Source organism: Clinocottus analis, unplaced genomic scaffold (genome assembly GCF_023055335.1).
Source record: "Clinocottus analis isolate CAN_PGR_092001 unplaced genomic scaffold, fCliAna1.0.p SCAF_15, whole genome shotgun sequence".
In the NCBI taxonomy this organism is placed as follows: Eukaryota; Metazoa; Chordata; class Actinopteri; order Perciformes; family Cottidae; genus Clinocottus; species Clinocottus analis.
This window is the reverse complement of record NW_027175876.1, coordinates 10,151,916-10,175,661: the sequence shown is the minus strand read 5'-3', so window position 1 is coordinate 10,175,661 and position 23,746 is coordinate 10,151,916. Positions and strand designations below refer to the sequence as shown.

Below are 23,746 nucleotides of genomic sequence, written 5' to 3'. Positions count from 1 at the left end.
TGTGTTTCTGTCCAGGGGACCACACCTTTCTTCAAAGCATTGCGGGCAACTACAGCATCGCAAACAGAAGCAAGAGGCCCCTCAGAATCGCTAAGTCACTGTGTGATTTAGGCTGATCAGACGGGCCTATTCAACCTGAACATTTCATTTATATGCAAAATCAAGTGTCGGGGGGAACGTTAGGGGTATTGATCTCAGGCCAGCGTGTGATTCCAGGAGCTGGATGGAGCAATGGGGCAGTGAACTTGAGCGTTACTGGGAAACAAATCAGGCGTTTATTTTCACTCTGAGTTGGAATCCCTGTTAAGCAGATGGCGCAGCAATGATGAAGAAGCATGTCGAAAGCTATTGATTCAGAAATGCATTAAACTCTCCTCAAATTTGGGTCTCCAAACACATGCTGCGCTGGTCCTGTGCTCGCAACGGGCCTCTGAGGCTCAAACATGTGCACTCTGTTTGTCCGTTCTCTAACAGCTGGCTGATGAGAGTATTGATCTAAGGAACCAGTTGACGTGGTGCTAAATGCCCGTGCCAATAGCAAAGACTCTCACTTTCTCACCACTCACTCACTCACTCTGTCATCACTCACTCACTCACTGCAATGCTCCACCTCGGGTTCACAGCCAGCATTAGAAGTCAAGTTTGAAAACTTGAGCACATTATGTTTGCAGCCTTCAGAAAAGGTCAATACTGATAATAAAGTACAATACAGTCACGTGCAACTGCTGTACAATAACACAGTGTCATGTCGAATAATTGTGAAAAGGTCTATGTGTTTGGAAATGTGAGTATTCACACTGGCGAACTTCATCAAAAGTTCTACGTTCATGATTTCATTACTGTTGGTTTTCAGATTAAATGAACTCGATACAAGCCTCATGTACTTTGGACTGAGCCACAGCGGTTTCTCATGCCTTTTTTTGCCTCCTTTCCAAGAGTTCCATGAGAGGATTAATACCACTTTCATGTCTCTAAAGTAGCTGTTGCATAATGACTGGCAACTGGGGGAAACAGCTAGCTCTAAAGCTCACTAATTATTATCAAAAACAGAAAAGAAAAATAAGTTCTGGCTTTTCCAGACTAATTGTAGGCCAGGTGCTGCTTTACTGTTTCCCTTTGACGCTCGTCTTTGTGCTAAGCTAAGCTAACTGACTGCTGGCTGTGGCTTCATATTTTTTCTATGGTTCCCCGCAATTACATAAAAATACTTTGTCAAAGATTTTGAAATCAATACAACATACACAGAAGTTATTGTTTTAATTGAAGGTCACACTTCCTTTCATAGTGACTCTCCAGATTGTTTCGGCTTCATTAAATACAGTTTTCTTCTTATTTCTTCTTGTTTTCTTTGCTTTTGTTGTATTTCTTGAATTGCTTCATTCAATGTGCCTGGAAACAAGAGAGCAGGCTGTGTAGAGGAGCAATTTAATCATAAAACATGTGATACATTGAACCAACTTGTTTAAATACTGTGTTTCTTGAGATGAAGCAGGTTACCAGAAAACTGGAATATATGTTTTGTTATCATATGTTTGCCCAAAGAAAGTTGACGGCATTAAAGTATAAGACTTGCTTTTTGGGTGCTTGTCCATTTGATTTTAATCAAGTAAGAAAATTTGGCAAATTACGAGCTTATTTTGCACATTAATGGGATTATGTAAAGGCAGTAGGGAAACCAGCTGGCTGGAGATGAATGTGCTCTGATGAGGAAGTGAAAGACAGTTTTCGGATGAGCTAAAGAAGAGAGAGAACCGTTTCCCAGTTATGTATGTGATGTAACGAGCTGGTCTAGGAGAAAGGAGATGGAGATGTACAGTTTGGAAGCTCATCTTTCTCTCTCACCAACTCCTAAGTTCATTCTCCTCTCTTCTTCCTGCATGCTCCTTTTTCTGTCCTGAATTTCATCTCTTTTCTCTTGTTGTTTTTCTCGTTTTGTCTCATCTCATCTGTCCTCAAGTGTCAATATTTTGACAGCTTTCAGTCCATTAGAAAAGAGCCGATAGGCCCTAAGAGTTATTAGATGCCAGTTGTGTGTGTGTGTGTGTTACAAGTTATAATGAAGTGAGAAGGACATTTTTACAGTTTTGCTGCTACACTTTGTGAGCACCTCAACAAGCGAGGATCCATGTATCTGAGATTTCCCCTTTTCAATTGTAACATGTATTGTATTTGTCATTTTCGTATAAGGTTATTGTAAAAGTTGAGTTGAAAGGCAGTTATTTATAAGACGCTATCTATAATGCCAAAGAAGCATGTAATGTTCCTCTCAGAGATTATTAGGATGAAGGGAGAAGCCGCAGGGACAAAACAGAGCACAAGTTCCACATGATGTCTTCTATTCTCCTGTTACTTCAATCTCATGTGACAGCGAAGCAGGAGGAATATCACAGGAGAGATAACACAGAAAAACTAGCAGAATATATGATGCCTTCCTATTATCCATCCTGTGCCTGCTGACAGAAGATGGGAAAACAAAGACTGGAGGGATGGCAGACCAGTAGTGAGTTATAGTTCCTCTCTCTGTCTCTCTCTCTCTCTCTACAGCAGCTCCTAGACACTGAAGAGAGAGCCTTAAAGACATAAAAAAAGGAGGAATAGAGAGACTGACACAGATAAAGGAGGATAACTCGACGCAGGAGAAGAAGACTGAAAGAGAGACTGTAGTGATGGCTGAGGCGCCGCAGCAGCAGCAGCAGCAGCAGCTGGAGGAAGAGGAAGAGGAGCAGCAGAGCACTGTGGAGGCGTCTGAGACTGATGAAGGGTCTGAGGAGCCGAAGGAGAGCGTCCTCAGAACCCGACTTCTTCGATCCATGAGGTCCATGAGCATCGTGGACCCAGACGACGACTCCCCCAACATGATCGTCTACAGAAAGGTAAGAGCAAAATCCCAACGCGGTTTCTTTTTGTTCTTTATTAAGTGTATTCATTTCTTATTGATGAAATCGGTGAAGTTTGAGATTTCGTGGTGCTGCTGAGAGTTCACGGTTTGAGTCTGGAATATGTTTGGCCTCAGCGACCTGTTCATATCACACTCTTTACTTTTTCACCGAATACTGGGGATAGATCTTTGGTAGCTGTGATAAGAGTCCATGGTAAACTTGTTGTTGGTGCTACAGGATCAAGGGAGAGACGTTGAATCCCCACGAGCACGCTTCAGCTTCAAAGAGCTGTTATGCAGACGAGTCAGCCTTTTCCAACAAGCTTTTAACCATAGCACCATTACAACGGGATGCTCTGACATTTAACAGTAGATTTCTATAAGACTGAATTCAACAAACTTAAAAAAAATAGGAAAAACTAACACAGCATACTACTGTAAATATGAACTAATCAATATTAAACGCGATAAATCCATTCTCATCACAGTCAGTTCTTTCATGTTGCTGCAGATTTGCAGAAAAACATGAAACAAGAACTATGAATAAAAACTGAGATTGCTGATTTAGTACATTGGTGTGCAGTTTACATGTGTGTATAAATACCTAAAACTAGGAAATGTTGTTATAGAATGAGCCTTTCATGTCTACATATGGAGCATGTCCTCTCTCTGGAGTCTGCCATGTTAAGCCACCGTTCTACAGGAGCCCAGAAGGGACAAACCAAACACTAGCTGTTAACGTTTCAACGTTGCCTGAAGGCCGCTGTAGTTCTCACACAGTAACTTGTGTTGCTCCTCAAGTAGTGCGTCGTTCTGGTGAGCATGTCCTGAGTGAGGTGATCAGCGTTACCAAAGTTTGGCACTGAGCGGCTCGTCGCGACGTCGTGGAGCGGGAGAGGTGAGCGCTGTGGCATTCAGTTGGTTCTGCAACCTCATCGCTAGATGCCGCTACGTCCGACTCACCGTCCTTTTTTAAGCACAAAAAAAACATGCACGTGACACATTTAGAGAGGTTTTTGTGTTCTCAAGACATCTGTTGTGTTTAGCTGTTCGCTGTCGGGTTTCCTTCCAATGGAGACGCTGCATTTTTCATTTGGGGCCGTCGGGTCAGATCTGCTGGCTTTAGAGCACAACACAAGAAGTGAGCCGCAGTGTTGTTGCTCTGGAGCAAACTGGGTTGAAATAACCGAGGTAATGAACAATAGCAGCGCTTCATAAGCCTCTACCTGAGCCGGCTCTGGACTCAGACACAGAAAATCTCTTAATAACTACCAGAAGAAAAAATACGCTGGCCGATGCTTCAACATTAATCCTGTTATTTCCATTATCCTAAGTTCTTATACTAAATGAGAAAATACTCAGTAATAGTATTTAATTTATATAAAAGTACAAAACCATGTGGTTAAGACCGTGTCTTTATTAGTGGAAAACATGTTATATCATAATTGAGGTATGAAGCGACTTGTATTGTAAGATAATATATCAGCCACATAACCGAGCCCTTTTATTTCACATTGTGTAAAACAAGGTGGGTCAAGGTGAATACTTTGATGAGCCCACTGTTAGTCGTGAGATGCAACACAGTGACAACGTGGAGCCTCCCTGTGGGGTTCGTGCTTCAGCAATGCAAACTCAAACTTAAAAAAAGTTGCCATGTCTGTGTGTTTCACCTTGAACTGGCTTCAGTGGGACTCTGTGCCTCTTGTCTGTTGCCTGAGGGTTTGCGTATTAGAGTGACAGTGGGGAGCTTAAAACTGGTGTCTGGAGAAAGTTTAATCCAAATCCCTGGACGAGAGTAACTGGGGAGGAATACACTTGTGGCATATTTGTAAAAGCAAATGCAGTGTTGAAAAACTACAGGACGTAAGATAAGTCGTCCACACGTGAAATGTCGTGTTTAACGTTAGGATCGTTAGGAAAAGTACTCACTCGAGTGTTTTCATCCTGTTTCAGTACATCTGCATTGGCCAATACGCGTTTCAATATTGGCCAAAATGTAAAAACATTTCATTTAAAAGAGGAATTGGCAACAGTGGTATGTATGAATGTATGCGTCTAGACTAGAGGAAATGTATTAGGCTTTGAAAATCTGGAATTGCAAGACAGCAACCAGTGTCGGTCGTGATAAATGAGTTCCTGATGCAGGGAGAGAGGGAGGTTAGAGAGCAAAAGGAGTGTAAAAAGATAAAATGGGTCAAGAGCAAATGCAATACACTCCGAAGAGAAAAAAGTGATTTTTGTAAAGAAGCCCAAGAGGAAAAAGGGAAGAGAGGCTGAGATAAAGAGAGACACGTGAAGAAAGACCAAAGTCTGAATCGGTGACGTTGGATTGCTTCTGCTTCGCTGACTGCGTTTCAGTTTTCAACCGGCTTGTATTTGAAAACATCCATGTTTTGTATGATCCAGCCGATGCATTGTGTGACAGGCAGCAATGCACAAGTTACAAAATCACTGTTTTTGATCAAATATGAATCTCTAATATTTTAGAAGTTTTGCTTTTTCCCGTATGGAAACTTATCCACTGAAAAAGGGAGCAAAAAAGCTCCAATAAAAGAAGATGCACGAAGAAACATGATTACACAACTTTTTAGGATAAAATGCAGCTCCTAAAGTTGCTTCAAATACATTTTTAAATCTGCTGTTACTCAGATTATTCATACATTAATATTGCTGGGGAGGCTGTTATTATGGTTCACATCTGGATCATATGTATTATGACACCTTAATTACTACCTGCTAACCGTGTTAAAGTGTATTTCAGTTAATATCATATACATTAACTGTGGAGTTTGAACAGAAACCCACCATGATGCAGTGGTTTTTAATAGACATATTTGAGTGGTTATTAAACACCTTCCTGATGTAATCAAGCTGTCTGGAGACGACGTCCACATCCAGCAGGATAACAGCAACACGGCTGAATGAGAAAAGAAAAGCATGGAATATTTGACAAGTCTCAGATGGGTTTTCACTGGAGGCGAGCTTTTAAAATGTCACAGCGAAAAGTTTCATCAGTGTGATTCATCTTTGACTGGAAACATAAAACATGTTGCTGTTCCCTGTGAGCTAACGTCGGCCATCTTTCAAATTAGAGTTGAAAACAGAGTAAAGCACAAATGAACGACGAGACGCGTATCAGAGGGCCTTTAACACAGACTATGGAAATAATAATAAAATAATAAAAGATTCAGCCTCTCTGCATTCAAACAATACTTGCTTGTCCGCTGAGCGACTGATTCACAACATGTACTTTTGCGCGAAAGGTTTCTTTCTTATGAAATATGTATGTCCTGGTCTGCAAACCCATTAGTCTTTCTGGACGAGTCATCAATGATCCACACGTAAGAGGGGGATGAGGGAAAAATGCAAATTGTGTCCCTGATACTCCGTTTACAAATCGTTGGGACGCTAAGTATCAAGCTCGACTTTCAGCTGATGCAGGATCAGTTGGAGAGGTTGGAGGGATAAATTAAAGCGCGCTGATGGTCGGCGCTTGAAGAGTAATTAGGATGAGAAGTGACACCTCTGGAGGGCCAATCATCTGCTAGAAAGACGATGTACAACTTTACCCTTTCCATTTATTCCTTTTAATGGCTATATCTGTTCTAAGTTAGTCATTATATGTTGTGTTATATTCTCAGTATCATTCTATTCAATTGTCTTCTTCCATTCCAGGACTCACATATGTTTTCCTATTCTATCTTATTCGATTTCTATTTACACTCATTTATATATTTCTTCTTAATCTAGTCTACGGTACTTTAATTTGTGATATATTCTTTCTATTCTGTCTCCTTCTACTCCATTTTCCCTTTTAATCTCTGCTGTTTATCTGAGATAATGGGGAAGTGATGTTAAGGTGAGGAGACAGGATTGGAGGGTGTTGACTCACCTTTTCACCAGCATGTGTTCAGACCTGTCAGCCAGCATCTGCTCAGCAAGTGTGTGTGTGTGTGTGAGAAAAAAAATAGATTGCAGAGGATGTGTGTACTCTGCGTTCAGAGTGTGTGTTTGTACAGCGCTGTTGCGTATTGTTTCATTCCCCTCTGCTCTCACCAGCCTGACAACAGTAGCTGTTGAACTGCAGGCCTGTTTACTTAGCAGGCTGTTTATACAGATGCCTGTTGCCTTATTCCTCTGAGCTGCTGGAACGTGACCGTGAAGAGAGCTCACAGGTTGGGAAACCACAGCGAGACAGTTGTCGGATGCTTCCCTCGCAGCAGGGGTTCAATGCTGCGCAAACCTGAGTGACATTCTCAGCAGAGTATTTAGCATTTTCTGCCACAATAAACAATATGTGTGCCCCAGTTTGCCACAAAAGGCAGAATTTGAGTGCTCATTTTTTAATTTTTTCATTATTATTATTATTATTTTTTTTTTACCAGAAATTCACATTTTTCTGTCAAAATAATCTATATGTACTTTGCAAAAAAAAATCTGAACTGCCAACCTTGTGGTACATTTTAGGCAGCTAAAAGATTGTGTAGGAGCCATTAGTCACGGGTGTGTATTTTATTGTGGTAAAGTGTGTTTTATTGTGATAGTTTAAATACGGGGCAACGGTACGAGCAAGAGGGATTGACGATGCATGGGTGACGGGGAGATCAGACGGTTTTTACCGCGAAACTAAAGTGCTTCGTAAACAGATCCAGAAAACAAAATAACAACATGTAACTGCCGTCCGTTTACAATTAAACGGGAAATAACACCCAAACATAAACCAACGGCAGTGTGTGTGAAAGACAGGATCTTGTCCCGCACCCAGCAGAGTGGCAGACACGTATCGGCCACTACAGATTGTGTTCATGGTCTAGAGTTAGGGAAAGATTGTGTTTACGCTAAAGCAAACTTAAAGAAGTTAGACGCTCTGTGCAAAAATACAGCCAGCAAGTTTGAGAACTCCAGTTTTTAATGCAAATGCAGAGGGATCCACAAAAAAAGGAAGTGTAGTTGATTTGATTGAATTATTCATGTTCAGGTCATGCTTTTGGTGAGGATGGTCTCAAATTCCACATTGCAGCTGCATCAGTCGGACGAGGTCTGTGTCGCATGTTGTCACTGTCCCCGTCTGGAACAAAGCCTCAGGCTCAAACGGCTCACCACACTGACTTTAGAGATGCGGTCGCTGGTTTGGGAGAGGGCACCACCTGCTTCCTTCCTTCAAGAATCCCCATTGTGCTAAAATGTCAAGCAATACTTCACATTTTCTCAAGCACATTATACTCAACCTTTGATTTCAATGAGCGGACGGCCTTTGCTTTAGCACCACCCACATCTTTGACCCTGTGATCAGTAAAATAAAAGAGTAATCAATGGGCTACACTGTTATTTAGGTGCGTTGAACGGCCTCCAAAGGCTTCAGGAAATTGTAGTTTTTCCAAACAATTTAGATTAATTATGCTTTGATACAGGTTTTATAATATTATGGCAAATATAGGGCTTTATATTTGGCAATACAGTTCAATATATTGTAACTTTAAATGGTCACCTTCAAAATAAGAGAATTGTGATCAATATTAAGTAACTTATCGTTTTCGTCTCAACCCTGATGCTGAAAACTCCTTGTGAAATGAAATGAGCGTGAGTTAATGTCGTGCTTCCTCTCCACATATTGTAGGACACATCAGATCTCTAAAAGGAGAAAATATTGATCACAATCATTTATCCATTATGTCCACAACTAATGGCTTACTCGGTTCACAATGAGTAATGCTTTGGATCAATCCGATCCCTATAACAAATCCACCAGTTCTAGTTCTCCAGTACCATTTATATTCTTGAAACATTATTTTCACTCGCAGCCGTGAAAAGTCCTGCAAAATATAATGTACACAAACAGACGCTCGGACTAAAAAACCAAAATATGTATTTCACACAGACAGAGGCAGACAACATTTATTGTGTCCTGCAGAGTTTGAGTTGTGAGTGTGTCTATAAACTAACTTCAAAAGCTTTTAGCAAACTGTAAAGTCTGTGAAAAATATTCCTTTCTCACCAATCTTTAAGGAGTAACGGAGCATGAATACATTTGTTGTTGTTGTTGTTGTTGGATACTCAAATCCCACCGGCTGTGCCGTGTGTGTGCTCATTTAATTTTGTTGTTTTCATGTTGCAAATGCCCCGAGAAAATGTCAAGCAACCTTCAAAGTCGCCCTGAGGGGAAAAAGGGAGCTCTATGTGCACATTTTCAGGTACATATTTTTGTCAACTGCTCATCCTTTGAAGTCCACAGAGTGACTTTGAATAAATCCCTTTAAAACAAAAGTAACTCCTAATGTGTATGAACACATGCAAAGAGGAATTTCCATTTAAAGGACAAACCATATGAAAAAGCATACATTGTATAAAGAGGATATTGCTTAAGTATTCTTGGTAGCAATACAAACGATTAAGTGTGATTTAATGTCACAATTTAGGCTTGATTTAATAATTGTGTTATTTAGTGTTAACATGAATTGCAGGCTGCACAAGGTGATGACTTATTTTACGCCTTTGAGCTTCTCATCGGCTTTACGAACCATAAAATTCCAGTCGTGTCTACTCACTGCGATCTGGCGCATATTTATTAGGCAATTTCACGTGGCAAAGATATTCATTGGTAAGCAAGAACATGAATCATCGCTGGCTGAACCCCCGACACGGCTTTCTGCTGAACTCTGATGGCATCAGTATCCGAGCAGATACTGCGGTTCAAGATTGGTAATTTAATCACGTCGGAATATCTTTATTCATTTTCAGCAGGAAACTGCTGAACAGATTTTCATTCTTGAAGCTTGCTTCATTGACTGCTGGAGATTTTTGCATTTGTTTTAAAATGTCGGTGCAGTTGATTTTTAGTCTAAATGCGGTGGAGCAGCAATAAAAAACAACACATATTCACTTGCAAGAAAACATTCAATGAGACTTTGAAGTTAAAAGCCTAGTGTGTGTTTGTGTGTGTGTGTGTGTGTGTGTGTGTGTGTGTGTGTGTGTGTGTGTGTGTGTGTGTGTGTGTGTGTGTGTGTGTGTGTGTTTTGGTAAAAAAAAAGTGCCAATGTTTTTGGCTCGTGGGTCATACAGTTGACTCATGTGCGTGGTGTAAGCATCTGCACTGGGACAAGAGGGTGGGGATGAAGCAAAGTTGTTAAATTTCACCAATTTAGCGGTGGGATCGTTAGCTTGCTAATTCTTTCATTATTCATGCTACAGTGGTTAATGTATCGGAAATTAAGCGGAAGAAAGTTGTCACCTATCTGGCGATGGCAGTGTGCTTTCCTGAGCTGTGACGAGAGTGTGTGGAAGAAGCAGTAAGTTGTTAAATTTGACTCTTTAAGGAGCTGCTGGTCAGCTACCTCGCTCGCTTATTTCACCGTGTTTGCTACAGAAAATGAATCAAATAGCGGGCTGGGTCTAAATGGTGCGTAACTAACTCCAGCAGGAGAAGACTCAGCTGCCCATCGCTCTCTGAGCAGCGGGGAGTGAGGTGGAGGTGCCACGAGGTGAGCTAGCTAGTTATTGTCTCATCTGTGTTTTGATAAACAATAGATTTATTAAAAATAATGATAGCTAATGAGCCACAGGTTCACAAGTCACCAAAACAGGAGAAACAAACGTATTTTTAACTGATGATATGACTCATGATGAAAGCCCATTTTCGCAGTAAAAATAATTCAGAGATAGAAAGTCGAAATTATGAGATAAAAAGCCAAAGTCGTAGTTTAATTTGGACATAAAACAATATATTTTACTGCTGGAAATAGGCTTCCATACTCACACTGATACATGGTAGGCTTTTGTTTTGGTTCGAATGGTGTTCATACCAGAAATGAACCACTGCATAGTCTGCACCAAAGACGTTCACACCAAGCAAAAACAAACTGCACACACGAGTAAAGACTCCAGGGTTTGGGTTCAAGCGGACTTAACAAAATGTGTGTGCGTGTGCACGCGCGCTGCTTGTCACTTAGTGGATGACTGAGCGAATCTAATCACAGCGCAGCCGCCTGCAGATGTCTGAGGAAAGCTCATCACAACAGAGCAGGTAGAGAGCAGCAGGATAATCAAATCAAGGTGATGGGAAGACGCTAATTGGGGAAGTTTAACTTGCAAATTTGAAGACGACTGGATGATCACACGTTTTTTATCTTGCTGTTTTTTCACAGATCTTTGCTTCTAAATTGAGTGATGTGTTCCTAAAACGTGAACATACACTTTTGAGTCTGCGTTAGAAACTGATGGTTTTAGACTTCCTACAATGAGTAATCCAAACAGATTCACTGTTTATATTTAAATGTAAAAACATATTTGAGGCACATCATTTAAACATTGTGTTGGTTAACAAAACCCTTCGAGACTTTACTGGAATCATCTCATCTGCGTGGCGTAGGTATTAAGTCCACGGCCCACCACTAATACACACATGTACATAGATGCATTTAACCATCCTAAGCATTGGAGTGTGCTGCTGTACAACAACCCGGGGTTCACTGTCTTGCTCGGGGGCACTTTGGCAGCAGACGTTCCTGTTTACACGGTCACATTACTTCTGGAGCAGGAGCATCAGGATTCGTTTGTTTGTTTCTAGCCGTTTCACTTAGTCTCCACTAACAGCGCTCTGTCTCTTTAACTGCTCCACGCTGCACCATCTTCACCAGATGGTCTCTAACTTTGTTTGTCGGCTGTTTGGTGCTGAGCAGGTATATAAATAGCGTTCTCTTGTTTTATCAGTGTCTTAAAAACTGATTTCTGCGCACTGCTAGTGAACCAAAACGGTATTGTTGCAGACCATAAAACCAAAAAGAAATTCCTCCCTGAATTCAACTCAAGAGAGATTGAGATAATGAAACATATTAATTTCATAAAGCGCTTTTCTAAGTACTCAAAGGCGCTCAAAGAAGAGATACTGTAGTTAAAACAAAGTATTCTGTGAATTATCCAGTAATTCAAAGCTTCTTTAATAAAGCTGTTTACATGAATGTCTGCTTGAGACTCCATCGTCTGTTATGTTGACCGTTATCAACTAAAACCTGCCAGCAGTTGGCAAGCAATATCGTGTCGATTTTGACGTGAACGTGATTGTTCTTGAGCTCATAAAAACCTTAACATTTTGTCAATTTAAATCTCTTAACAGAGACAATTAGAATCCACCACATTCTCGTATAATTAATCCCCAGAGATTGAGTTATTGGAAGTTCATTAAAATGAATGGATCTGTTCGGAACAGAAGGTCTTTGTATTGACTGCAGGATTTGGGGATGGCAGTGAGGTGTCAGCAGTCCTTCGTTGGAGGGAGTGGAGTATTCCCTGGGTCTCCAGAAATAATGACATCCTGAGTCCCCACTGAGTTCCTGTATCACTCGCTTCTAATCCAAACTAATCCTCCTCAGTGTACACTTACAGCTGCACTCATTCAATGTGGTAATTCTGATTTTTGAATAAGTAACTGGCACAATGAAATACTATTTACTGTTTTAACAGATCCAAGACCTTTAATCCTTGGTGAAGTCAGACTCAAACCGATGGGACTCGGTCCTTCGTTGCTTGCCAGTGATTAAATATATGGATTAGAGAATAAGACATTCGATTACGAGTTCTACTGATAAGAATAAGCTGCTGACAGCTGCTGTGTGTCAGTTTGTGTCCAAATATCACAGCACCAGATCCCTGAAGGGAACATGAGCAACTTTGCAACCAGATGCACTTGAATGAGTCTGATCTGACGCAGTTTCAGAGTTCCTTGTAAGCGCTTTCACTTGTTTCCCCATATCTGACAGCAAAGAGCCAGTTGGTTTCACACGTCTATTGAGGCATCAATATATGTGTCATGCTCTGGTTGTGTCAGACAGCAGGTGTCAGAGGAAGCCACCTGGCCATGCTTCTCTGTCAACACTTCAGATTTTCAGACCTGTTCATATGAATCTAAAGTGACTGCAACCAATCTGTAGGCGCGTTTGGGAATTTGCAAGCGTGTAAAACACACACACACACACACACACACACACACACACACACACACACACACACACACACACACGGATTTAGCAACAGATTGGAGAATATTATCTTTTTTTCTGTTTTTTAGATTGACAGTGATGATAAACACTACTTTAAGGTCCAGTGTGGAGGATTCAGGAGGCTCTAAAAGCAGAAATGGAAGATAATATTGTTTTCATAATATTTCATAATATTGTGATTGACAGGTCGCTACCACGGCGTTGTGTGTTCTGGGAGTTATCCATGTTTTCGTCCGACAACTTCAAACCTTTCACTGTGTTTTCTGTTGACAGTTTTAGACTTTTTGCTCGCCAAAAAATGTCTTTCCCAGCATTCAAGTTGTACTTCGCTTCACCGTCTCATGTCAAATCTGGCTGCAAAAAGTCGAGATGGATGGCAAAGACCTAAATGCTGAGCTGATAAAGTTACTAAATATCATCCAATATGGAATATTTCATCAAAAAATAAAATATTTTCAGAGATGCTCAAAATAAATTAAAAGTTCATCAAACTACATCGATAATATAATCTAGAAGAGTCTTTTTTTTCTGCATCGGGAGTACTTGTACTTAATAATTAATTGCTTAAACAGGATGTTGGATGATGGACTTTTAATTCAGATTTTCCCGCGGTGGGTCCTGCGTTGGTCTCAGTACGTCTTCCACTGCGCTCGAAAAAAACAAAGTCTGTCAAACTCCTTTGACAAAATGTTTTTTTTGAATTACATCAAAGATATTTCCTTTCACAGAGAAATGTCATGTTGAGTTTTAATATTAACGCTATATTTACAGTACAAAAGACGCTTTGCAGGAATGAAGAGGGGGAGTGTATTTGTTGTGTGATCGTTTCCTGTATGTGAGATAAATTCATGATGCAGATGGTGACTCATAGAAAATAATGAGCCTGTGCAACGACACCCAATGAGCCAGCAGTTTAGTTTATTATCCGGGTTTTGTAGCACCACAATTTTTTTGTTTTTCACACACTGGTCCTGTCCCGAGAGTAAATAGTTTATCCTTAATTAATATCCCAGATATTCATGGTGTTATGGGGATTAACATTTGTTTTGTTAGGGAAACAATGACTCTGGCGTTTCCTCGGTTGTAATCAGACGTAGTGAAACCGCCTCTTGCTTGTCAAATTTTGGCAGAAATTTCAAAGGACTGCACATCAAAGGACGAACCACACAAAGAACATTTTAGCTTGAACATGTACACACACAAACACACACATCCTCCCCACATTCAGACACAATTGTGGAGCGGGGAGCGTGCGAAAGAGAAGCAGCAGAATCCTACAAAGTGGAGGTGAATGTATTCAGAAAGGTCTTAATATTTTGATAGCAGTTCGAGCTCAGCAGTGAATAAATACACCTGCAGCCATTATTGTGCTAATGTCCTGTAGCGCTGCTGCAGCCCGATGCAGTGACACCTGCTCTGTTCAGCGGGAGCAGCCCACCAAGCAGACAGCGGCAAAAATAATGAGGCAGCACAAAGCGATTCTCTCTTATCATCCTCCAGCTGGGACGGGATGGTCCCGACTACAGAGGTGCGGACATATTAAATACGGTTCAAATAAATTATGAAGGCAGCACTTGAACATTAATAAATCATTTCCACATAAAAACTTCTTCCTGCCTTTTCCTGCAGCAACTTTTTAACCAGAGGGAACGCTGCTGGATTTCTCGACGACATAAAGTCGTTAACGCGATGATTTATCCGCCCGTCCATCCATCATGTTGAGGAGAAAGAGTCCAGGAGATGAGTGCTCTTCAAATCTTTGTCAACCAGCAAAATACACAAAGAACAAATCCTCCGGAGCCAGACGTCATATTCCCCATGAATAACATTACAGTGGACAGCTAAAAAGTTAGCTGGTGCTATCTGCCAACCGACTACTCTCTTCATCTCAGCATGTAGCTCATTCTGACTGTCGAGGCCGGCAACACATCTGTGTTTGCTGCAGGAATCTACATGCAGCGAGCGGAGTTTCTGCAGTATTTCAGTTCCCAGCTGCTTCAAAGCTCCTGGACAACCAACAATATCCGCCCGGAGTCAGGAAGTGTGACCAGTTGTTGTTGGTGATGAAGAAATATAAATGGGCAATGACCAAATATGTAAAATGACACACACTGCAGTGAATGTTTGTTTGTTAATGCATTCTTTGTGTTGAGTAGTGTCGTGCCTGTTTGGCTGAGTGCTTGGCTTCCAGTAAAAGACAACTTGAATGAAGGAAAATTGTATTGTCAACAATTGTTGATTTGGGGATCATAGCAACTTAGATATCCCCCTGTTTTTGAACAAACTAGTTAACTTAGTTTTGCAGGGAATCGTTGACCACCGAAATGACTATTTGTATGTCAATTACTCACCTTGTGTTGCCATGAATTCTTGTTTTTCTCCAATGCCTCCGCGGTGAGCAATCGATAGAAACAAAATGAAGAACGGTGTTGATGAATTTGAAATAAATGAGTGCTGTGTTTAAAAACAGCAAACACATTATTAAAACATTCATTTATAAACAACTGATTTATGATTCTTCCTTCGCCTTGAAGTCTCAAGAGAGACAAAGTCACGCAGTGCCTGATTCATAGACAAATGGTAATTCTGTAAGTAAAGTATTCCTTGCAGTGATTATTATTTCCTCATGCTAATGCAGAATACTAACAGGTTAGCGGACCGTCGTTGGGAGCCACCCGAGCTCCCAGAATGCCGCTGACAGCACCAGGCTGTGTGCTGCCGCAGAGGGACACAACATGGAGCTGATGCCGTATGGATCCGGGCCAGTATTTTGTGTCGGGTGAAGTGGATGAGATGCATCAGGGCTTTACTCAAGTGTCTGAGGGAGCTCGGGGATCGGCGGGAGCTGAGGTATAGCAGAGGTTGCGGCGCCATGCAGCAGGTTATGACTAATGAATGTGAACTTTTGTTAGGCACGCTCCCCACGTAGCCCAGGTCCATTAGAGAACTCTGAGGGGCTCATAGAAAAGAAACGCACATAATGAAGGGAGAAGACAACACGCGCGTAACTGATGATATGGAAGGAGGACCACACGTCGCCTCATTCTGCCCGAACCAATCAGTCTTCAGCACATCTTTCTTCTCTTCAGCATCCCGGTTGATGAACAGTGTTTGTTTTCTGACTTTTATGCTCCATCCAGCTTTTGTTTACTGACAGAAACACACAGATTTTCAAGAGCAACCACTGACCTTTCTCTTTTTTTTTTATCTGTCTTTCATCAGTATATTTCAGTCTGTTCATGACTTTTCATGACACTGGCACACCGCATGCGTTAATCAAAGCTAAAGGTCGCATGAATAACAATCACGAGAGAACAATATTGATCTTTCAAGAGCAGATCAGAATCCTGCAGTGTTACTCTTGATTTAATATTGTTATCCATTTGCATGAGTGGCCTCATGCAGCCTTCTATTACATTTATAAATCATCACAGTTGTCATGAAACATAGACACAAAAGAGATTATTTTTAAACACCGTTATCCTGTATTTTACTTTGTGTACCATCAGGATGGATTTGGAAGGAAATGAACTCTGTTTCTTTGAAGCACAGAAGTAAATGTATTCATTGTGAGACCCGCAATGGATTGTTGTTGTGAGGTAAACTGTGCAAAGAGCCACGTTCAGTTTGTGACAGGAAAACAAAAGACTGTGGGGGAAATAAGGACGTTTATAATAAGAAAAGCAGCAGCGTAAGATGGAGGTCATCAGTCATCTCAGCCACCATGTCATGTGTTACAGTTAAAAAGGGGACATTTCTTACATGTAGACAAAACAATATATGTTTCAATCTGGGCTAGTTTTCTGCAGCTTCTCTTGGCTCTGCTTTCAGGTTCCAAACAATCTTGTTTGTGACAGGACACTTTGGTCAATAACTGGTCATTTCAGATAAGGAGTGTTTCTATTTGCTGTTCTACAAATGCATTTGCACATGCGCGTATCTTCAGATGGCGAAAGCCTGATTTACCGGTGGAATGTCGGACTATTAAAGCTTTGGCAACAACTTATACTGCAGAGAAAAGGAGGACGGACTTAATAAAAAGGGAGTTTGACAATATCGACAAAGTGTTTCGGAGATTGTAAGAAAACGCTGCACATGGTTTTGCCTTTAGCTAACTGCTGCCAAACATTCACGATGGCAATATCTCATGTCTCCAGCTAGCCGAAGGCTGTGGGTCTGAACATCCACTATTGTAGCTCACAAAAGCCTTGAATGACAGAAGCCCTTTGTCGTCCCAGAGGGCTTTTACAAGGTCCACAGGTTTGCACAAAAAACAACTGGACAGTAATTCTCATAAAATTGCAGTATCAAGATGCCAATCACGACCGGGGAGATGTCTGAAGTGAATGACTCATCTTCGTACAGGTTAGGTGTGTGACCCGCCTCCCCCGGGGCACCACTTCAATTACAATATGCTGATTGTTTTGCCCGATGATGCCAAAAATAAACTACTTCCCTCAGCTTTAAGCGCTGCTAATTTGCTTTGCCAATTACTCAAAATTCTATTGTTTCTGTTTCGTCACCGAGATGTTGTTAGTTTTCGGCAAATAAAACTCCTGGTTACGGTTTGAGGACGAGCACGGTGGTTTAAAAATACAAGTCCCCCATCTTATGATTAAATTCAGTGTTAATGTTAAATGAAGACTATAATCTTTATGATTTTTACTTTTTTGTATAATTTATTTTCTTAAGTCATCTTTGGCCGTTTTGACTAGAAGATATGTTATGGATGACGATATGAATCAATAGTTTTAATTTGTTGATGAAACCATTGTTTACCTTGGTGTCAACTGGATCTTTGTTATCTTTAGTCAAAATCAATCTTTATCGTCTTACTCTTGATATTTCTGTCGTTGGGTGTGATTTGAAGTCCTCATTTTTGTTATGTCAAATAAACCAAACTAAACGTTAATCATGGTTTAGTTGACTGGCTCAACGTATTATTTGTGTACGGAGAACGTTTGTTTATCCTACAGAGTCGCTCCGACTTGTTCTCGCTTCGTGTTTGAAGTGAAAACCCCTCTACACTGAATTTGTCTCTTATTGTACAATTTTGTCTCCGTGTTGGCGGATAATAATACCTCAGTAAAGTGAGAAGTAGGCCAGACTGCGCTCGGCTCCACTGGGAGCAGAGCCAGGAGAAACCCAGCAGCTCACTCCACGTGGAGTTATTGGGGTTAAAACGACTCTCTAGCCTCATCTCAAATTTGACCGATCGAGATAAAGACGTCTGATACACGGGCGCGAGGACAACCTGTGAAATAGCTGTTGCCTGATTAGGTTACAACTAGTGAATGACGGGTTAAAGGACATATATGTGAATGACCGTGTCACATGAAACGGTAATGGCATTAGTCTATTCTTCCTAGTGCTCCCTGCTGAGGGAAAACAGAATATGCTCTTAAATAGAAAAGAGCATGGCACATGAATCAATTTAGAAACAAAGACCCTCGCAGGGTTCATAAAAACAGAGCAGAATCTTAGCAGCTGGAGGCTGAAGCTGAGGAGGCTCCTGCCAATGGCAGCAGCAAAATACTTGTCTGTATGAATGTAAATGTGAAGGCCTGCAAAGGGGCCAAAGCACTGCAGTGTGTTGTGATTTGTGACTGGAGGTGCAGCCTGTAGATTACACATGAGAAATAGTCAGCGTGACTACTCCCATTGATTAGTGGACGGCGGTTTTGAAGCCTTGCGTTTGGTATTTTGGTCGTCGCTGTCTTGTTTTTGGAACCAAGAGTGACACAAATGGCTGTAGCTAAATACAAATGAACACTGGATACAACTTTTTAACCAACTAGGACAATTCACTTTTCCGATCGGGAGGTTGACGCCTTCTGCAGTCATATTACGCTGTAATATTCCTTTCATGGCCGCTTAAGTGCATGTAGAAGATGTGAAATTGGGTTGCAAAGTTTGACTGGCCTAACCTGACCTGTTACAATCAAGTCGCTGAGGTCCTTGTGACCTCTCGGATGAAAATCAATTATAAAGGAGGAGGTATGAAGAGAAGCTGTATGGTTTGTGGTAAACCAGTCATGAAGTATTTACAGTGTCTTAATGTCAGGAGCCCTCTCTTCCGGAGCAGATCTTCAAAGCCGAGTACTCTGATGTTGTATGCAACAAAGGGATTCTGGTTGTACAAGCAAGGACTGCAACTTGTGAGTGACATTGCATTATTTGGCTGCCCAATCTGCCACAGAAGACTTAGCTGGAAAGACGTGGGGGATTCGGCAAACCATCTCTTCTTTCCTGTGGGGTCATCTGTGACATGTGCCGTGACGATGATCCGTAGGAAGCACATCTTATGCGCACAATGGAATCATAGCAATGCAAAAGAGGAACGATGATGTTGAATGAAGTCGTAATGTACCTCTTGTTTCATCACCTTTTGTACATCACACAGGTGTTGACATGACAATCTAGTTTGTATTGCACAATGCAAAAAGACCACAATCTGTGAAATTAGTTCGCTGTTAGCCTGTTATAGGTCTTTAACCACATTGTGTGTATGAGTAAACAAAGAGAAGAACATGAATGATACCTAAATTGGAAAACCAGAACTGGCTGTGAACAATATTAGCCTGAAACGGCTTATTAGTTATTCTCTCCTGTGTGTGTTTGAGCCATGTGCAACAGTGCAGGTTACGCTTTTATACATGCTGTACTATTTCTTTTCCTCCCAAACACACACACACACACACACACACACACACACACACACACACACACACACACACACACACACACACACACACACACACACACACACACAAGCTGCCACAAGCTCTGTTGGTTGATAAACACATTGACAGAGACTGACGCCAGCCCTCTCTCACTCAGCGACAGAAGGTTATAATATGTTTAGTGGCTTTCATTTTTACTTTGTTCCCTTCAGCTGAATTGTGACGCCGACCTTCTAGCAGGAGCTCAAGTTGTGGGGAAATTGTCTTACTTGAGGTTTTATGATGGACACAGAGGGATCAGCACCTTTCGGCATGGATATAAGATGAGAAAAAACATCACACTATGTATGGGAGGCTTAATTTAAAAAGCATATTTTCAATCCTTGTCCTCCAGTCTACATTTAATTGAACTGGATTCTCACCTGACAATGTTCACATATAAAAAATAAAAAAAAAAACACTTTCAAATCTAATTTATTTTCTCATCCGAGACCCGTTACTAGATAATCACATATGCTAAAAATAGGTTATCTTAAGAGTCCGCTTGAGATAACGACGTTCCAATCCCAGTCGTCACATGTATGCTTGCTTCTCTGGCAAAGAGTAATTATCATTTTCTCTCTGTTCTGCCATGTGAAAAATTGATTCTTTTAGGTCATACATTATTTTTAAAAATCCATTACACAACTTCCTCGACTTAAAATCAACAATTTACGTACAAAATATTTTCTGAGTGAAAGCCTATGAGCACACCTTTTTCTTCTACAACCCCATGATTGTGGCGCACCAGTTGATGAATTACTTTTAACACATATGTCAACATTCTTGATGAAGTACTTAAAGGGGCAGTATTAGCATCTCGCTGTGAGGCTGCAGAAAGCAACCAACTGAAACTTCTCCCGTGTGGCAAGCGTGTGGGAGAACTAGTCTCCCACACGCTTGCCAGCGCAAAAATACAAATGTTGCACTCAATAAAAGTAGTTTTTGGTTCGTCAGTTCTGGGCTATTGCAGAAATATGCCGGTGCAGCATGGTGGACTCATATATGTACATATTAACAATTCTTTCTCAGGTAACAGAAGCACAATGATCCGTTTTGTCAAGTATTCTACACAAAAGAGAACTAGAAACAGCTCAGCACTGCCAGATGTGTTGACTGTGGTACTATTATCATATTTTATCATATTTATCTTAGCGATACTGTTATCATATTTGTGTGCGATACTGTTATATATTTTATGTTTTGTGTTTTTTTTTACCTGAAGTTTATTGTAATTCTGTGCCAGGAGGACCGAGCAAAATAGGCTCTTCATTGTAGAATAACTGTCTGTTATTTGTGCGTATGATAGTAAAAACATCTTGAATCTTTAAATCTTTAAAATGTAACTGTTTTCACATGATCAATAATCTTTATCGTGAAAGTCCAGGGTTTTTGGACGTGTGCATCCACCCAGACCCTGAGCAGACTACTCATTCTGTGTCACCTGTCCTGGCTTATGGTTACATGTATTACAAAATAATAATAAAGGTTTAGTGCTGGTTCCCGATCATCATAAGTCTTATTGAAACCTAATGTGCAAAGACATTAATTGTATAGACACAACCTACACCTAAACCAATTTGTGAATAAAATAAGGATTTATGCTAAACTCAAATTCAGCAATTAACTGATTTCAAACCTTTTGCGGGTGCAACAATGATATGTTTTGTAGCTCGCCAAATTTTATTTCAAAGCAGCCCAAAGCTAAGTTTGTGATGATTAATGCCATTAATTTATCCAAACTTGCACAAAACTGAACTCAAAGCCAGCCTAAAAAACCAACTGGCTCCGCAGCGAAGAACAGAAAAGAGACTTGTTCTTTGACAGTTTTCTAATTTTACTCAAGAGAATAAAAAAAGGCTGATAAGGAGCTGGTGAGTGAGGGCAAGAACCTCCCAAATCCTCCTGCACACAAGGCAAACTGTCTGTGTACGAACTCCTCAAACATGAAGATCTCAGTGCAGAGAAAGCTTTACACGGCCGATTATCTGTGTCACATTCCTAGATATTGTCAGTCAACATTTTGACTGAGGAAGGCAGATCGTGTAAACGCTCCTCGTCTTCATCTCCTCCTGTCATTGCACCAGTGTCTCTTCAAGCCGCCACACATCCGCTCCCTGCTTCGGGATGCGTCGTGCCCACCTCAGTGAGTCAGCAGAGCAGGGACACGGTGGGGTTATAAGCACGGGTGGATCTAATTTATTCATCTCATTTCGGAGGATGTCCTCTCAATGACTTTGCAGCCGTTTGGCCACATTTCAGTTCCAGATGAAAACGGTTTGTGATTTTAGACGAAGTATTTGTCTTTAGGGACATCATTCAATAAATGTGATAACTGCTTCATAAAACCAGACATAATTCTGTAATGGCACTGGTCTCATTACAGGGTGGTGATGGAGGGAGTTTATGGTAATGTTCAGTAGAAATGACGAGTTGCTTTGCAACGTGTTTGGTGATGGGAGTCAGATGATGAACTCAGCTGCTGCGCTGTTCAATACAGCATTTTCCCCAAGCCACGTTCTCAATCTCCTCCATTTTTGTTTTTGTTTTTTTGAGTTGGTCAGTCAGGCAGCAAATTATGAGACAACATGCTCTGTCATATGCTGCTAAGAGGAAATAGCCTGCAATGTGACAACTTATCTGTCAGTAAGAGCATTTCCATTCAGCTTGATTTGCATTTTTGCAAATAAAAAAGAAAGTCTAAATGCCAGAAATGTTGATATCTCCATCAAACTTCAAAACAAACCAAACAAGAGATGGATTGGCTGAGATGGAAAAGTTGGAGGATAAATCAAATAGAAATGTGATGAAATGCAACAGTCTTGTGCAAATTAATCATCGTTTGTTTCCCAATGCCAGAGGAAACGTCTATGGGAAATATTGGATATATGGTTGATTCACATTTTATTTGTTATATTTTTCTTTTGTTCCATTTGTAATTAGCTAATGTAGATTCAGTTTGACATTGAGACTTTTTTATAGGCTGGTGTGAAATATGTTATGATAAAACCTTTTGCAACATTGTAGATCACATCTCGACAGCACCACAGTGTGACATTTTGTCAGTGAAATAATGAGTATAAAACAGCGTTGTATAAGAAATGTGGGAAGAAAAGTCTGAATCCAGTCCAAACCTTCGCGCCCTGACGGACCAATAGTTTACAGCGAAGACAAGACACTGTGCAAAATATTATAAGAAACCATCTGGCTCGCTCGCTCTGCTCGCAATAACTAAATAAAAGATATGGCGGAGATAGAGAGAGGTGGGGTGCAACGTGACAGAAAAACAATAAAAACAATACACATAATATACTTCACCCACCTGCGGATGGCGGGTTGCCGCAGCAACCTCAGCATCCCTCTTTCCTGTGACGCGTCCCGTGAAGAATCTCCTTCGGACCAGCTGCGCTTTATGTGCATGACGCATCAATCCACTGCGGTTCATGAAAACGTTGCTCAATTACTTTTCACTCGATGTAAAGGAAGCAGCGGCTGTTATCAGCGTAATTGTTACATTCCTATAGGACTCGAGTTTTCCTTTTTGGAGGGCGCGTAACGGGGGCCCGGAGTGATGAAGATGACAAATCAATACATGAAACGGTCATGTTTATATCATACATTGTTTTCCACTGTTTGAGGTTTGACTGTAACTCCTTTAATTAACTCATCTTGTTGTCTTTTTTTTGCTTTGGTTTGACTAATTTAGCTTTTAGTTTTTTTTCCAATTCTCCTGAAAATTCTGTCAAAATGCTTCAGTTGGAGAACAATAGAAAGACAAGAGTGGGACAAAATAAATTGAGAGAAATAAAGAATAAATGAATGAAATTAGAAGAGCAAAGTGTGAAGATATTCGTCATACCAGTTGAATGGCAATCACATAGAAGCTGTGATGTCAGCAATGTAAGAAGGGAAGAAGGAGCCTTTGAGCAACAGATGAGTTGGATGATGACTCAAAGACTGGGATACAGATACATCTGTCAGGATAGATAGACGACAGCGATTTTCCCCACATGGCATTCCCATTAATGCCAAAAAGAGAAGATGAAGGAGGCGTTTACACAGTCCAGATGAGTATAGATTGTATAGATCCCTGATCCTTTGTCTCCTCCATCAATAGCGACCATTAGGACGACGACTTCAAGCTATCAGGGAAA

At 40.9% G+C, this 23,746-nt stretch overlaps 1 protein-coding gene across 2 annotated transcripts in view; it reads left to right on the top strand.

Annotated features, from left to right (window-relative positions):
• The window catches only part of LOC137785553 (regulator of G-protein signaling 6-like), a 78,111-nt gene that overhangs the window by 2,898 nt on the left and 51,467 nt on the right, over positions 1-23,746 (top strand). Inside the window, exon 2 of one of the 2 annotated variants that reach the window (XM_068576892.1) lies at positions 2,545-2,873. In XM_068576892.1, coding sequence (XP_068432993.1) covers positions 2,667-2,873 — 207 coding nt within the window. In that variant the 5' untranslated portion in view covers positions 2,545-2,666. The remainder of the gene's footprint in view (positions 1-2,544; positions 2,874-23,746) is intronic. The other variant, XM_068576893.1, reaches the window with a different exon arrangement.